Consider the following 18,647-nt stretch of genomic DNA (forward strand, 5'->3'; position numbering starts at 1 on the left):
CTGTGGTGGAGTTTTTTGTCCACAAAATGAACATTGTGAGAAAATTTTGAGCGATGAGCATGCCGTGCTTTATCTACATCACTGGTGGCCACTACTAGTTGACCAAATAAAGGTCAGTGTTTTACTATATTGTAATTTTTGTTGAAACTTGAATCGGAATCTAAATTAAAAATACAATCTTAGCGTAGTAAATTATTAAATACATTTTAATGAACTTAAAACTTGCTTGCTTAAAAGCCTTTATTTATTGTAACTTTAAATCATAACAAACAAAATAAAACTTACTTTTAAAAGGACTTGCAGTCGAAAACACATTAAACAATTATTAAAAGTTGCTACCATCTGAGCTGGGACATATTGAACAAAACCAACAACAGTTGTTGATTGTCCACCGGATCCAACTGGGCCCCAAGTCTGCTATTACAATTGTGTGTCAGTGATCGATCAGTGACTTCATAATTGTCAATTTTGGCATATTTGGTAGCCTGCTAACACAATGGTGTCATTATGGTGTCATTATGATTTTCCGATGGAAGACCACTGACACTTCAATGAACATTTGCTAGTCTGCTGCACAATGACAATTCAATGATCGCACGAATTGGTAGTCTGCTAATATTTTGACAGTTCTATTGATCATTGTAAGACAATTGAGACGCCATTCTGCAGTCATTGCCTTTTAGCAATATTATTGTTGATTACAATTAAATTGTGGAGTGTGAGATCATAATATTCAGATTAAGGTGGAATATTTTTAAGTTGGCTAAGACTATTTATGTTCATCAATACCATTTGATTGAGCGTAGCAGGCGCCGTCGAGCCCTCAGCTTGCTAAGAAACAATGTAGACGACTTTTAGGATATTCCCGATGCGGAATTTATAAAAAAAGCAGTTGCTTGGGAAGCAGACTGTAATTAGTCAAGTGTGGGAGTTCGCTCTACTTAGGCATTCCCAAACCACGTCGGAATGAAGAAATATTGACGGAGGCAAAGGTAAGAAAACAACTTTAATTTTCGTTGCTTTTTAATTAGGTATAGTACCTATATCTCAGAATATGTTATGATGGTATGGCTGTAATGCTAGTATTTCTGTTGCAGTTACTGGTAGCACTAGCATTTTATGCATCTGGCTCTAAAAAATAACGATTGGGCAGAGAGTCCCCCACAATGTTTCTCCGATCACTGCCTCAAGAGCTGTGGGACAAAGAACGGAGGTGCTTAACACCAAATTTAATAAAAAGTGTTAAATGTCCAGAGTGATAAGGATGCCATTAAGGCTAAGTTAAGAAATTATATTTTGCCAGTTATATGCTGAGTACTTTACCAAGAAGAATGCTTTTTCAGCTTCTATGAAAAAAATTACTTTAGATATCATAGAGGGGACACATGTGGCAATAATAAGGCCAAATGTTCATGAAAGGCAATATTATAACACTAAGGTATTCTATTCCCTAACTGTTATAATAGTAACTTTAATATTGAACTCATATTTTAATATTATGTGATATATCTAGCCAATAATCTTCAATTTATTTAACAATCTGTGACTCAGATTTAAATACATATATTGTGCCTGCAACCCAGGCTCTGCTCTTAACTCCAATGTGTGGCAGAGTCACCCACTCAGCCAACACTTAACTCCATTAAATGATAATGGGGCATGAGGTTTTTTTTAGGTATTACTTATTTTAGGTTTTTTTAATTAATTCCAATATAGATTTTTAATTGTCAAGGTTAATATTGGTTGGATTTTCAGGTGAGTTTTTCCTCTGTTGAAAACTATGATGACCACAACTTAAATACTATAGAGGGGACACCACACTACTCTATGCATGAAACTTGTGACTGTATGAAATACAGTAGAGCGCTGTAAAAGTATATTGGATGAATGTCTCAGGTAAAGTAAATAAAATGCTGTCTTTAGATAGCATGTTAGGGTCTCCTAGATTGAAAACTGTAGTAAATCATGTACATAGTTTGATGGTCAAGTGTTTTATTTCCAAATATCTTTTTCAGGTGATTGTTTAGAGCAAGTATGCATTATAATCCAATCACTGCTGGCAAGATTGCAGATGCATGTTGTGTTTGGCACAATATAAAGCCACAACACAATTAAAGCAATTCTTCTGCAAGAGGCATTTAACTTTTGTGTGTTATTAAAATTATTTTTATAAATCTATGAGGAGACAAATAATACAAGTTAATAAAGATAAGACACTGAACAATGATTTTTATTTACAGTAATTTAGTTTACAAATTAATACATGTAAAAAATGAAGACTCTTCAGCTGGCTTCCAATAAAAGCAGGAGGATATAATTTTTTCTTTAAATACCAAATTTCATTTTGAAATCCAAACCTTTATTGTTACCCTTTTTATATTCATTCCAAGAATTATTTATTTTATCTGATGAAGTTCCTTATAGATAGAGGACAGAATTCTTCAACAGATAACAGCAAATCACTTTGTTCACGATTAGAGCCGAGTTGGACAGCTCTATCACATAAGGACTTGGTTCACAGAGACTTCAACGAGTAAACCAGGGTCTGCTTGAAGGTTGGGCACTGCAGCAGGCTCTTGTCAAAATACTGTGGACAAAGGCATATATTATGAGTATATGTGTTCCAAGGGTTAAACATAGTGTTTTGTCCTATTAATCTATTGTTTTCTAGCTTTAGTTTTAAGTTAAAAAATGTAGTTAGCACCACCATGATAAGTACAAGTTCATAAGCACCTGTAATATGCGTACATGAATAAAGAATTTAAGAATTTTATTGATTTTTTGATTACTCCCCATAGTTTTGTGTTTTTTTAATTAAATTACCAGAGATACTGTTGAAAAAACACACCAATTTGATACCTACTTAGACTTCATATCATGCTTAAACAGTACAAGATTTCATTACTTACTTTCGCTCTTCTGTGGGAATTTATTTATAAAATTTGAGCGTAGGTACGCAACCCAATGCCGCTTCGCAGGGCAACGTCCGTTATTGGTACAGCCGCAGTGTCCAGGCTGATCTGTCTAACTCTCCAAAAGCAGCGACGAAGTTTGCTTTGTTGAGCATTTTGTTTGTTTTGATTATAATTTATATATTTTCACTAGCACGAAATAACGTCAATGAAATTTAATGTCAATTTGACAGTTACAGATTAAATATAATTATTTTTGACAAAATTTGGCACACAAAATATTTGTTTTTTGGATTCCTTCGATTGTTTTACTAAATGTGATACAAAGTTCGTCTTTAGAACACAAATCAATAACATTTAAAAATATTTCTTATCAAAAATTCGCTTAATTGGACATTATTAATTAATGGTAGTTTTTTAAATTTTACTTCTCAAACACATTTTGAGCAAATGGCAACACTGATTCCCTTTCTACCACAATGCAATTATCATCCAATTACAATCCAATTGTAAGACCATTGTGAATTTAGTAGACTACGAACTTTTGGCACAATGATAATTGGATTACAATGGAATGGTGTCATAATGACAAATCTTGTAAAATAGCAGACTTGGGGCCCTGGGGGAACTCTTTCGCAGTTAAGTAGAATTCAACAGACAGAAGATCAAATTTAGACAAATTGAAACTGTTTTAGTGCCAATGGAACCCGCAATTAAAAACAAAGGACGTACAATATGTTATGCCCAAATTTATAGTTAATATTACGAGTAGTCACGTTATAAATCTTCATAATACTTTATAGTTGTCTTTGTTCATAATGTTGACGTGCTCTTTTAAATTATTTCTGATATTATTCTTTACATTGTTGTGAGGTCTTATTGTATACTTTTCGGGCTACTCGGGTGGTTCGGACCTTATTATCTACATTATTATTTTTGTAATATCAAATTATATTTAAATAGTTTATCTACAATATCACTTTTTTCATGTCTAAATGCAACATGTTTAAAAATACTGAATAATTAAATAACATAATTTATTTCTTTGGAATGTAAAAAGTCTTTGGTTGCAGTTTACTTGGCTCGAAATTTTAATTAGCAGGTGGATGAACTTTACTTCCAAAACTTCCCATTACGTTGCCGGGTGGGAAATAATTAGCCACAACATAAACTTGACCTTCTTTAGTTCTGGCAACGCCCACGCCGACTTCTTTGCTGTCTTCCCATACGACTTGGGTAAAATGTCCGGAGCCTAAATTAGCAGGCTCTTTCCCAAATGTGTGGCACTTTATTTCACTGTACCATTTATCTACAGGGGCCCTTCCAGTTAGTATAAAGTTAGGGTCACTAGACCAAGCGTAGAATATGTTTTCGCCATATTCGTTTTGGTCTCGATGCTCTACTCTGCCCTTTTTAGCTATAGTCTTGGCCCATTCTTCAGCATACTTACACAGCTTCTTACTAAGCTCAAGTGGTGGTACTTTATGTTTACTTCTGTATTCATTATGTGCTTGCAGAAATTCCTCTTCAAACTTATTGTCCGATATTGATGTTGACCTGAATATTGTGACCAAGTCGGACGCATAATCACTTAGATTTTTGCTGTTTCTATGATTGGGAGATGGAGGTGCCAAATTATTATTAGATTCTCTTGGGGTACTTGTAGAACTGTAACTTGAGGTTGAACGGAATTGTAAAGCCCCAGGTGGCGGAATATTTTTAACGAATTGGCCACTGAAGTTGCCCGGAGGATAATAATTGGCGACAACATACAGTTTACCGGATTTACTTTTAGCGTTACCAACTCCAAGCTCTCTAGTGCCTTTCCAAATGATTTGTGTGAAATGCCCACAATTTAATACGTCGGGTTCCTTTCCGAAAGAATAGTCATTGATTTCACTGTACCATCTGTCGACGCAATCTTTCGCCCGTATTTTAACATTTGGGTCTGGAGTCCAGCCACAATAAATACTTTCTCCGTATGTCTGATTTACACTATACGCCATATTATCATTTTTAGCCAACTCCTCTGCCCATTTTTGACTTACTTTACTAATTTCTTTATTTAAAACCAGCGGTGGTGTTCCATGTTCTTTTCTGTACTCGTTGTGTGCTTCCAAAGCTTCGTTTTCGAAATCACTTGATTTTGATCTGAAGATTTTACTCTGAAAATAAAGAAAATTATTTGTTGTTGAAAAATACACTTAACTAAGCAACGTGGCGTTTTAATTGGGAAATTATCTAGAATCATAAAAATTCTTATACAAATCATTGATTCACTTTTAATATTATCGTAAGCCGATTACCAAATTCATAACGAAATTTTATGAACAATACCTACGAGTAAGTAATTCAACATAAAAAAGTGATTAAAGCTAATCAGAATCATATAACAAGGAACAAACATCGTTATCACAAGTTACTCATACAGTTTTATCAAAAGTTATTTCCGTCTTTTTAGAGTGACATGATTTTATTTATAAATTGCCATTTTAGACTTGACTACGAATTTACATAATGAAGACTCACAACGCTCTGAACGCCCTTAGAAAGTATTTTTTTATAAAAAAAAATATCGAGCTGATTTAATTTTTTACCGACCTTTAACTTATACACCATCAGATTAATTTCTTATGCTGTGCGAACTTTTGAGACGTTTATATACGCACTATCTTATGCGCGCGACTTCACCTGCGTTGACTTTAGAATTGGTTCTAAAGCTTCGCTCGTTAACAATTTTTAATCTTACCACGGTTACTATTAGTGTTCGGTATAGAAAATGCATGTCCTTTTCCACAGCATAGGTGACATGCAAACCATATTTCAAAGCTGCCCGCCTCTAGCTTAGCTCGCAAACAATTTTCAATTTTCCCTCGGGAACTACTTACGGAATCGGGATAAAAGGTAGCTTTTGTTCTTTTCCATGTCAAAGGCTACATGCTTGTCAAATTTCGTTCAAATCCGTTCAGCTGTTTTTGCGTGATTGAGTAACAAACATCCACACTTTACATTTTTAATGTTAGTAGGATTTTTGACGCATGGTAAGATCTGATAATAGGAGAAGGGGTAAAGTTCCAAAAAGCTTTTCAGCACACTCTCTATAAAGAGGCAACAGAGCATACAACGGGAACCGATGAAGCTTCTGTAGCGAGTTTCCTGAAGTTTGCTGTTTAGTTAGGGGTGGTCAACTGCCTGATTTTGAATCCGATAGTGAGAACGGTCAATATTAATATCTCCCAGGCCAAAAGAAAAAAGCAGTTTACAGTTTACAGTTTAAGGCCAAAGAAGCTCTTGCCTTATCTAATAAAGTAAGCACTTTTAATGTAGTAAATCGTAATTAAAGTCTTTTGAGCACCCAACTTGTTTCGTAGCGAATTAGCTAATAGTTTTAATTATATTCCTTTTGCATAGACTAAGTGAGGTTGCCTAAAATCTTAGCTATATTTTAGAGAAATAAGAGGTACGCTTTAGTTCTAAAGAGACTAATGCGTCGTAAATTTCACTTACGATGTACAAAGCAATGCATATTAAAATAGGTAAATTAGCTTTTAAATTTTTTTGCATGAATGAATATACTTTTATTGCACACCACAAAAGTACATAAAAAAAGAAAAGTATAACAAAACTTTCTTTGTTTTTATTTTATTTATATATATATATATATATATATTTATATTTATTTATTTATTATACCCTAAATCAATGTATATATCTAATTGTATCTTGGTATTTATAATATATAAATATTTAGATCATAAAAGGAAGTATCCTAGTCCTATGTTAATCTAAAAGAGAAGTCTTTCATGGTCTCCACGATACAGGCTACCTATTGTGGAGACCACTAGAAATTGATTTTTGTAATCTTTTGAAAATAAAGATATTTTTTTTTTTTTTTTACAAACAACGTTTACAATTTAGCGGCCTTATCGCTTCATAGCTTATATCCCTAGGTACGTCAATACCTCTCCTTTTGACCAATAGTTATCACCTGAGAGTTGGTGAATAGTTTTTTTCTATTGACATCACCTAAATTGAATGCCTACTGCGATTTAGGCGATGTCAATAGAAAAAAACTTTCCTATTGTATTTCATTGCCGGGGACGGCCGATTGGTGCAGTTTGCAGCGTTTGCTTTCTGAGCCCAAGGCCGTGGGTTCGATTCCCACTACTGGAAAATGTTTGTGTAATGAGCATGAATGTTTTTCAGTGTCTGGGTGTTTATATTTATATTCTAAGTATTTATGTATATCATTCATAAAAATATTAATTAGTAATCTTAGAACCTATAACACAAGCTACGCTTACTTTGGGGCTAAATGGCGATGTGTGTATTGTCGTAGTATATTTATTTTTATTTATTTTATTTGATTGATTCCTAGGTGTAGTGAAAATGGGTATAAGACGAGGACTAGAATTAAGTTAGAATCATTAGTTCGTCATTTTCACAACTCATTGAGCTAACCTGGTAAATCTAGTTCCCAGGAACTTTTTATTTCTGTTTTTATGTTGAGCATTAACTGTACTATTAAAGACGCAATGAATCTAAGTTTGTTGGATTTTTGTTGGCTGGATCGATAAACCACAAAAAGAATATGAAATAACTGGAGCATTTTCGCAGAAATATAAATGCTAGTTACCCACGTCCCCTCGCCCTTCCTAACAGATTTATCAATGACTAATGCACTCGATACGTTTCCGCCTTTTCTAGTAATGGGTTTTCGATAAAAAAATTGATATTTCATTTACGTTTGCCTTAACGTTGACTCTTATATTGTTTTTCGTTCTTGACGGCTGATAACACTATTAATCTGCTGAATATGAAATGAAATTTATTTGAAAAGTTGTTTTTTACTGACAAACCCAAACTTTTTAAAAATGTAATAGACTAGCGTTTGACCACAAGCTCACCTGATGGAAAGTGCAGATGGGACGTGCTTGCCTAGAAGATACCTATTCACTCTTGTTTTAGAGATACCCAGGTTGTAAGAATTAGGAAACACATTTAACGTTGAAACCTTGCGTATAAGAAAAAGATGCAAATAGCTTCTTGCGAGTTTTTGGGATATTAACAACACAGGGATGGAAAACCCGCCCGGTGTCTTGCAGTGCGATGGTAGAAAGGCGTTGGAATATTTCAACGAAATAAAAACTGAATTAACTTTATGATGTCAGCAAGATGCTAAGAGAGTATTGCTGTTTACACTTCCTAGGCATCGCCTGAATCGAATGGCTAATGATTTATAGAAAAAAAAGTTTCACCAACTCTTAGGTGATAACTATTGGAGAAAGGTTCATATGAGACTATGTATCTCCTAAGTATATGCGTTACTTATTTAGGAATTGCCTTGTTAGTCGTTAGGGAAAAAGGCATAAGTTCGGAAATCATGTTTACCTGAGAATAATAGCATTTTGATAAATTGTAACAACTACTTTACGCATTCTGTACATTATATTTAATGCAATCTTATCGTTTTTTTTTTTTTAATACCACTACAACCCTTGACTCCAATCTCACCTGCTGGTTAGTGATGATTACTGCTGGTTATTGCAACGGGGTAACGTGTTAGAGGTATAGCAGTTATATTAAACTCCTCACCCTAGTCGGCTTCTAAAAGAAATCGTACCGGAACGCTAATTCGCTTAGCAGCACGACTTTGTCGGTGGAGTTATAACTAGCTACGGCAGAAGCCTCCCAAACCAGATAATTGTTTCATATAATGACAAATGATAATACGCAATTTGGTTTACTTAGATTACATATTGTATCCAATAGTTTTGATAGAATAAGACCAATCTATAATTTGAATCTATATTCTTTTAAATTTTAAAGCTAGAGCCAACCAACGACGCGTACGCTGTGATGTGTGAATTTTCGACCAATCACTGGATGCTCTGGTTTGATCAAGAATATTATTATTGGTTGCAAAGAGGACGCGACTGGGAAGCTATAGTGTAGCCTAACCTTAATTCTGGGCATTTACTCCGTTTTCTTTACCATAAAACTAGATTATTCTGTTTTTGTTTAACATAGTTGTTATATTTTTATGTGTATAATATATATTATCGTGGACAGGATAGTGAAATAGACGTTTATCTATACCGATTAGATTTTAGTCCGTACAAAAATGAACTCAACAAAACAATTCTCAATAGATTATTTGGCCTAATTATTTACATCAACCTTTGGAACCAGTGAAACATACTAACAGTGAAAATAAAATACACTTTATGTATCTAATAACTGTTGGCGGATTTAATTAAATATTATATTTTATGACGTAGAAGTTTAAGTTAAAAATAAGTTACCCATTAGTCAAGTAACTGGGTTAGATTGTAATCTGGCATAAAGTATCTCACAGATGTTTTATGGTTGAGGAAAAAATACAGTTACTTTCTCCCGTTATCTTGCTGATTAGTGTATTTTTTTGTAAATATTAGTACTTCAATAAATTCTCTGAATAAACTGTTAGACAATCTCGAGACAGCATTATTTGTGATATAAGGTAGGAAAATTATATTTTATTTTGGAAAATATTTTAAGTTTATTTAAATTATAAATATAACCTAAAATAAACTATTTAAAAACTAAATAAAATCTAAAACGTCCTCGAAACCATCGCAGCGAGGCACAGTTCCCAAGATGCTGGCAGCATTGCCCCTTTGGATGGCCAAACTAATTCGTTGGCCAAGGTAACTGCCCGCTCTAGGATCACCGGTAGACTCGATAACCCTTTTCGATAATTCTTTGAAAAGGGCTCTTGCCTCCGGACCCCACGGTCCCAAAGTCTCTACTCCAAAAGGCACAAAAATGAAGCTGCTATCCAGGTTTTCATATTAACGCCTCTTGGCCTGCTCGGCACTGGAAGCAGCCGCACCTACCATTGACGAAGTGGCCTGGATGTGTGATGCAGCTAGGGTATCAACACAAGTTGCATCCCACAGAAGTGACCTTCCAAGCCTTTTATTTTGTCAAATTATTTTCATAAGGCAAATTTAAAATGACAAAGATTGGTAGTCATCCTTTCTGTCGATTTTTATTTAAACAAGACATCAAACTACTTTAAAAATATTAGCGACTTTGTTATTAGCTAAAGAAACTGGTTATGTTTTTACGATAAAAAACATCAATTTTCTTAAGCACTTAGGCAAGTGCGTACTTAACATTTCCTCTTCCATTTGTGGGATCTCGAAGTGGGTAAACAAAACTTGCCAACCGTTTCTTCAAACGTAGTAATAAGGCTTCTTACGAATTAGTAACCAATAGCAACTTGTCACAAAATAATATTATCCATATCATCATCACCATTTTCATCATATCAACCCATTACCAGTCCACTACAGGACACGGGTCTCCCCCCACAATGAGAAGGGGTTAAGGCCGTAGTCCATCACGCTGGCCCGGTTTGTATTGGTGGACTCCACACACTTTTGAGAACATTATGGAGAACTTTTAAGCATACAGGTTTCCGCACGATGTTTTCCTTCACCGTTGATGCAAGTGATATTTTAAAACGCATATAACTTAGAAACGTTAAAGGTGTGGGTTGGGATTCGAACTCAGCCCCCCGAAAGTGAAGTCGAAGTCCTACCCACTGGACTAAAACCCTCATTATATACATAGTTAACAAAAAATATTTATTTCTAGAAGTTAGCGCCTATTATAGCTGTACATAACGCTGTAATTCCATTTTATTACATATAATTTTGCGCAGTTCACCTAATATAATTGTATAAGATAGTTATATTATCCGAGAATATTTTTAAATAGCTGTTAGGACAGTTACTCTTCTTAGTTTCTGTACCACACAGCAAAACATGCATTCCATGCAAGATTCAAAATTTAAAATTTATTTATTCAAAGTAGGCCTAGTTTATAAGCACTTTTGAAACGTCAAGTCAGTCTGTTTGTTGTGAGTCTACCATCGGTTCGGAAGGCAAGAATTACTTTATATCAGAGTATCCGTGAGGAATATAAAATTAGGCCTAACGTCAAATTTCGAACAACTTGTACTGTCTGTAAGAAGCCTTATGTGGCCTATGCCACTTTCAATATAACTCAAGGCTTTGTTTACACCGAACCTAACATGCCTGCGAGTAGCTACATTACGTTTGTGACGTGTCTACGTTAACCCTTTCACATGGCTATAAGTACAATAATATGAATTTAAAACAGTAAAAAATGTTTCTGCTCGTGTGAATGCGTGAGTGTGTGTGTGTGTGTGTGTTTGTGTGTGTGTGTGTGTGCGTGTGTTTATGCGTGTTTGCGTGTGGATTTTGCATGTATTTGTGTGTTTGTTTGTGTATGTGTGTGTGTGAGTTTGTATGTGTGCGTGTGTGTGTTTTGTGTGCGTTTGAGTGTTTGCGTGTGCGTGCGTATGCGAGCGCGTGTGTGTGTGTGTGTCTCTTTCGGTCTGTGGTATCGTTGACCGTGATCGTGAATCATTATTGGTATAGCTATGTTTGATGAAAATCGGTTCAAGATGGCCGACGCTACAAAATGGCGGATTACATATTTTTTCAAAACACCCACAATATGGGTATCAAATAAAATGGACACGGTAAAGGGATGATAGTTAATGGATTTTCAAGATATTAGAAGTCGGGGGTTTTTTAAATTTGAATATATTTTAAACGCTTAGTCTGGCATTTTTTTTTTAAATATATAGACTAGTGCTTGACTGCATTCACACCTGATGGTAAGCGATGATGCAGCCTAAGATGGGGCGCGCTTGCCTTGAAGATGCCTATACACTCTTGTTTTAAAGTTATAGTAAGTATTAAAAAAAACTAATGATAATTATTTATGTCTGTAATCTGTATGCATAAATAATTATCATTAGTATAGTATCATTAATATAAGTTGATGCAAAAGTTTCTTACCGGGATGTTGGACACAATAGGTGAAGCCGTCTGCAGTGAAATCCCTATCAGTATCCCTATCCCTACAAATTTTATAATTGTCAATGTAAGTTTGTTTGTTACGCTTTCACGCAAAAACTACTTAACCGATCCTCATGAAACTTTGTACACACATTCTTGGAAGTTTTAGAAGTAATATAGAATACTTTTTATCCCGAAATTAAGCTCGGTTTCTTTGGGAGAGAGGATGAAAGTGTTCGACGATTTTACACCATAACTGCGACAATTAATAACCAATTTAAATAATTATTTTTGTACTATAGAGGTTATAATGTGTTTAATTTTTCCCACGCTGTGTTTGGAGATAGAGGACAGAACTCCTCTGTGGACAGCAGCAAACCCCTCATTTAAGGCTTAGCGATACTGAATACTTTAATTTTTTTTAGACCTACAACCAAATTTAATGCCACATCAAAAAACAAAATCAAACGCAGACGAAGTTGCGGGCAACAGCTAGTATAATTTAAGTAGTAGTATTTAAGCTCTGTACCGCCGCCGTTCCCAGCAATATTAATTAAGGATCAAGTGGAACGACTGCACTAATCTGCTATATTAGGAAACGGGTGTACTTGGGTACTTGTTATTGGGTCATATAACTAGCATATTTAACCAAGAATACGCTCGGATAACACTATATCTTTGTTTAATGGGACACGATTTATACCTTCCTGGCCAAGGGCCCCGGGTATCACCTGGCTACGGCCCGGTCCTCACCTGGCCAGGTATTAATCGTAGCCAAAAAACGTATTTGTACTGAATAATAAGAATCGCATCTGTGTTCTTTAATAGTATTCATTCATTCACATCAACCCATTACCGGCCCACTACAGAGAATGAATGAGAAGGGTTTAGGCCCTAGTCCACCATGCTGGCCCAGAGCGGATTGGTGGACTCTACACCCTTGAGAACACTATGTAGGTTTCCTCACGATGTTTTCCTTCAGCTGGTGAAATTTACCTAAAACGCACACAACTTAGAAAAGTTAGAGATGCTTGCTGGGATCCGAACTCTGCGCCCCGAAAGTTAAATCGAGCTCCTACCCAATGCGCTATTACCGCTTCATTGTATTGCCTTACTTTAATAATAATTATAATAATATTAATAATAATAATAATAATCTTTATAGAAAGGTATAAACCCAGTTATTAGAATATAAAAAGATAAATTAAATAACAAAATAATAATAATAAGTAACAGTATTGCAATATATAAAAATATTGCAAATTCACGTCCGTCATAATAATTACATAATGTTAGGTATTTAATATTTAACTACTAATGTTGGCTTATGAATGGGTTCCCATCCATACTAATATAATAAATGCGAATGAGTGTTTGTTTATTTTTCCTTACTTTACGCCCTATCGATTAATCGACTTGATTTTTGGCATTTTTGGCTTAGAGTACCATAGACTACCTTGTATTGAAGGAAAGCAATCTGTTCCCAAGGGATTTTTAACATCCGTAATAAACGCGAACAAATAAAGCGGAAGCAGCTATGAATGGAATAATAAAAGAAAAAAAAAGAGGGAAGAGGACTGTGCGAAGTTTAGTCGCCTATAGGAAGCTGTTAAATCATCCTTATTATATTTTATCCGCAACCTATTAACGTGCCCCATTTATAAGGTCAGGCCTCCATTGCTACGGGCCAGAGAGATTCAGATCTTTGGCGGTCTTATACCGTGTGGTGACGGTAGACAGAATACGGTAGATAGACATAATACAGTTATCACTACCTCTCCTCTTTCAACAGATATAGTACGAACCGACTAAAAATAATATAGCTGAGAAAAGGCAGTAGCGATGTCTGTCCCACTTCTAACATCTACTGCAAACACCAAACCGTCTGCTCAGCGTTGTGATTATGGGCGAAACCTCCCGATGAGGACGGCTTTAAGTCAAAAAGGCTTTGATGATTAAACTAGAAGAAGAAGAAGCAACACTTTATTGCACGCTTAATATACAGGAAAAGAAACAGTAAGGAGTATACAGTACACAATGTAGACAGCCAAAGGCGGCCTTATAGCTGCAAGCAATCTCTTACAGGCAACCTTTGTAGATAGGACTTACAGCAAGAGAACGGTATAGTGCCAAGAGTTTTAATGGATATACATAAATACCCAGATGTGAAGATACAAATACATAGATAATTTAAATAAATATACGTTATCTAGGATGACGGTTTAACGTGTTATCCAAGGCGGCGATAATTTTTTTACCCCTGAGATGTTTGCAGCAGTATCAATATTTTGACCCGCAATGAGTCGGGAAAACTAACTTGGGACCTCGTGTCTCATGTTGACCTTGGTCTAGTACTAAATAGGCAATGAGTTTTGATCATTTATTCTTAACCTAGAAGTCGAAATTAGTTAATTGACTTTGACATTAAGATACAATTAGGTTTTTGTATTGACTCACAATGGACTAGAAACCTGATTTAAAACAATAATTACAAAATTCAAAAATCTCCGATTATATTATTTTCATCAGGCATTTATTTTTCGCTTTGTTTTTTATTGACGGGTTTTTTTTTTGGCACTGTTGCTGCTAACTCACTCAAATTTGAACCACAAAATAATAGTGGCTCATTGATTTAAAAGGGTTTTTGTTTAAAGACATTTTAAATATTCAAAGAAATAGAAAGCTCCATGATCTGCTCGGCTGGGTTTATCTCGCGACAGGCTTGCGACAGGCGTAAATCTTGCAATCACTGCTGTCAAACGTCACTTCAACCTCTATCAACCTTATTAAAGCTCTCCAATTTTTCCGTTGACTCAATTTCTCCATTGATGACTTTACATGTGATTTTACAAGTTTTGTAATGAGTGGTAGTTGCAAAAATTATAGTATTACGTTTAACTAAGTTCCCACGTGTGATTTTACAAGTTTTGTAATGAGTGGTAGTTGCAAAAATTATAGTATTACGTTTAACTAAGTTCCCACGTGTGATTTTACAAGTTTTGTAATGAGTGGTAGTTGCAAAAATTATAGTATTACGTTTAACTAAGTTCCCACGTGTGATTTTACAAGTTTTGTAATGAGTGGTAGTTGCAAAAATTATAGTATTACGTTTAACTAAGTTCCCACGTGTGATTTTACACGTTTTGTAATGAGTGGTAGTTGCAAAAATTATAGTATTACGTTTAACTAAGTTCCCACGTGTGATTTTACAAGTTTTGTAATGAGTGGTAGTTGCAAAAAGTATAGTATTACGTTTAACTAAGTTCCTACATTATATATATGCAATTATATGGAAGTTGGATGCATAGGTATATTATAAGCATCAATAAGAATATAAAATATTATGCGCGAATTACTTTTTTCTGTTTTATAAGTAACAAATTTTATTTTGTTATTTTTTACATAAATACAAATTTCCGATTACTTTTATTATTTTATTTACTACTAGACGTGCCCCGCGGCTTCGCCCACGTAATTTTGGGAGGCAGCGTACTACTACAAAGTCTACACCTATAGTCGTATAATATGAGATTTTGAGATTTTTTCACAAACATTTTTTTATCTTACGTAATTTTTTTTTTTATCTCTTATACCTCTAAGAATATGTATAAAAAGTTTCATGAAGATTGGTTTTGTAGTTTTCGCGTGAAAGCGTAACAAACAAACTTACATTCACATAAATAATATTAGTAGGGATAGGGATTTTGTTCCACAATTTTGTCTAGTAGCTCTCTGCGACCCGTTTGATGCCCTTTGTCCATCTACGCCCTAAGGTAATTTTAAATCTAATAAAAAATCTTCAGACGGCTGATTCTATTTTGTAGTTCCCTCCTTGTCTAAAGGGAAGTGTAGGGAAAGGAAAGCACTGCTAAGTTCAATGTGTCATTAGATGATTTTGGATAAGATCGATTCTTAATATCATTTATTTACATTCATTCTACAAATTTACATTACTTATTTATTGAATTTATTTTATGCCTACATATTGCGGAAGTGAATAAAACAAGTCCTTTTACTTCACTTCAAAGCGAGGCGCTTAAACATTGATATAATGAATGGATCAGCCGGACATTAAATATCGCCTTATAATAAACAATATATCGGAAGAATTTCAGTTGAATTAAAATGGAGTTAAAGAGTTATTATTTTATTTCCCTGAAACCCAAGCTGTGTAGTGTATGTTTGCACAAGCATCGGTTTTAATAATAGTAACAAACAAAAGAACGTGAACAAAGAATTGTTGGGATCACCGCGCCGCCGTGTCTTGACATTTGTATCCATGGCCTTTAAAAATTTAATTAGCATTTCGGGGAAGCTTCTTACAAAAACCATACGCAGTCGCACATGTTTAACTTTGGTGCCCTTTTGATTTTATGGTATTTAAATTAAACTCTTATGGCGAAGCTGCGGAAATTGTTCCAAGCAAGAGGTCTTGAATTCGATTTACGAGTAGATTACAAAATTATCAATCGACTATTGTGTATTATATACTTGGCCAATGCCGCAAGAAAAACTTGTTTTGGATATGTAGATAAACTTGAAAACAAAACATTAACTACATTTTAATTATTTATTTCTAAATTTAAATTATATACAAGATATATATAGATATAGACTGTAGTACTTTAAATAAAATAAAATGCACTTGTTTACACTTTTTTTTTCCTGCATAAAATCGTGCTATTTCAGATGAGACGACTAAAAATTTCAATGCAAAAATATCCAAATTGTTGTATCAATAAAATTTGAGTTCTGCAGTGCTCTTAACAGTATTGCCAAAATTAATAACATGATAGCAATAAGTTATTGTATTAATATAACATTTTATGTTATATTATGTTTTAAAAATGCTAAATAGCTTTTGGTATGGATACATAGTAAGAAAAAAAATATGCGTATTTTGATCGTTCGTTTGTTAAGCATGATTATAAATACAAAATATGAAAATCGAATAAAAATTCTTCTTTATGATTTGATTTTACTCCATGTATTTATTGTTTATAGTATCTTCTAAAGTTATTTAAAAAAATATTGAAATTTTTAGGTTAGTACATCTTGGACAAATATTTTTTTTCTATGCGTGCTACTACCTCCTTAACAATATATTCGCAGACAATAATTTATTTCTATCACACGAGATTGTTGAAAACTTTGTTAAAAAGCGGCGTTGGTCGGCCACCAACGAGGTGGACAGAAGATATTAAACGAGTCGCTGGGAGCCGCAGGAAACAAGCGGCCCGGGACCGTAGACAATGGAACTCCCTACAAAAGCCCAATGTCCAGCAGTGGACTTCAATCGACTGAAGTGATGGTAGTGGTATTAAAAAGAAAAAAAAGAATTTTCAAAGAGTGCTACCTAAACCAAATTCTGAATCACGTCGTGTTTAAGTTCCATACAGAAATCTGTGAATAATAATAAAATATTTACCATTTTCTGCTTCGAATGTATCCAAAAAAATTCACAAATCCTTTTCACACTCCCGACCAATTTGTGTGCCCCACTTATGTATCCTTGCGTCCGAATGCGAATGTTACTACCATTATGAAATTTAGTAGTGTTATCACAATATCCACCCGTCCCACTCTACGCTCATACATCCGAGAGGGACATACGCGATAAACGTTAACTCACTTATTGTTGAGCCCTATCTGAGATTAAAAAGGAATAGAGTCGCTAAACCTATTAATTTATTAATGATTTTTTTTTCTTTTTAGTGAGTTTACGTGACATAGTTAAACTAATTCCTACATTGAAGTACTTTTTAGACATTTATGTTCGATTCACTAACGACAGACTAAGCTATGCCTAAATTAGTAACGCCTAATCTAAAGAGATTCCTAGGCATACATCAACCGTTCACCTATAGTTATCACTTAAAGAGTTTACGTATTATTAAGGACACATAACGTCAAAATATATACGTATGAAGTGTTTTGTTACGCCTTCAATTATAGACAGCACCTTCCAAATGTCATAAAGTGTAAAAACACTGCATACAAAACCATTAAACCGATATGCCACATTTATTTGTAAGACCCGAGTGTCCCAAAACTACCTCGTTTACTAGTTGAAAATATAAGTACAAAAGTTCAAATCTAACGTCAACTCATCTTCCACATGTTCTACATTGGTCTGCTATTTCACTTACCATGAGGCGTGAGCCAAGCACTTGTCTATAAATTATATTAAATCAGAAAAATATATTTTTATATAAACACTGTAGTGTCTCAACTAACTAGCTAATTGATTACAATATGAAATAAACGCGTTGTCCATCACAAATATGGGAAAACACTGATTCAAATCAGCAGAACAATGGACACAGTTGTAATTACGTTATTAAGCCTAACGGAATTCTGGAAAATGATGCATCGTTTAACACAAAGACCTCGCAAAAATACGAAAGTCACGAAAATTGATACAACACGTAGCAAAAACGGCATGACTCTGCCTGACCCATTCAAGTGACGGTGCGTACGGAATAGGCGATTACAGCCGAGCATAATATTTGTAAGATCTACATCTTACAAATATTATAAATGCAAATGTTTGTATAGATGGATGGATGGACGTTTGTAACTCTTTCATGCAAAAGCTACTGAATCAATTTTACTGTATTTTGGAATGGAGATACATTAACTAGGTTTAGATAAGCTGCTTTCTATGCCGGGAGACTGTACGGTTCCCGCAGTTTTCATGAAAAATCAGAAAACAGCGTGCGGAGCCGCAGGCAACAGCTTGTACTTTATATTTAGGAGAATATGATTATTTGTAAAATTTTGATGATGATGATAATTTAAATAAATAAATATACTACGACAATACACATCGCTATCTAGCCCCAAAGTAAGCGTA

General features: G+C 34.5%; 1 protein-coding gene and 1 long non-coding RNA gene across 3 annotated transcripts; one reads left to right on the forward strand and one right to left on the reverse strand.

The window, feature by feature from the left end:
* The first annotated feature begins 724 nt into the window (after window positions 1-724).
* On the forward strand, window positions 725-1,813 carry LOC120637713. Its single transcript, XR_005659450.1, has 3 exons — window positions 725-992; window positions 1,098-1,438; window positions 1,756-1,813. It is a non-coding gene; the product is annotated as an uncharacterized LOC120637713 (long non-coding RNA).
* A 1,727-nt stretch (window positions 1,814-3,540) lies between these two features.
* On the reverse strand, window positions 3,541-18,041 carry LOC120637708 (protein PRY1-like). 2 transcript variants are annotated; one of them, XM_039909666.1, is made up of 2 exons: window positions 17,941-18,041; window positions 3,541-5,077 (listed from the first exon to the last, which is right to left on the reverse strand). In XM_039909666.1, exons 1-2 carry the CDS (start codon window positions 17,941-17,943, stop codon window positions 4,004-4,006), a joined length of 1,077 nt encoding a protein of 358 aa, XP_039765600.1. In that variant the 5' UTR covers window positions 17,944-18,041; the 3' UTR covers window positions 3,541-4,003. The 2 variants fall into 2 exon arrangements, with proteins under 2 accessions (XP_039765600.1, XP_039765599.1); XM_039909665.1 differs by lacking the exon at window positions 17,941-18,041 and adding an exon at window positions 17,220-17,358.
* Between the last annotated feature and the right edge of the window lie 606 nt (window positions 18,042-18,647).

Source organism: Pararge aegeria, chromosome 4 (genome assembly GCF_905163445.1).
Source record: "Pararge aegeria chromosome 4, ilParAegt1.1, whole genome shotgun sequence".
NCBI classification, from domain to species: Eukaryota; Metazoa; Arthropoda; class Insecta; order Lepidoptera; family Nymphalidae; genus Pararge; species Pararge aegeria.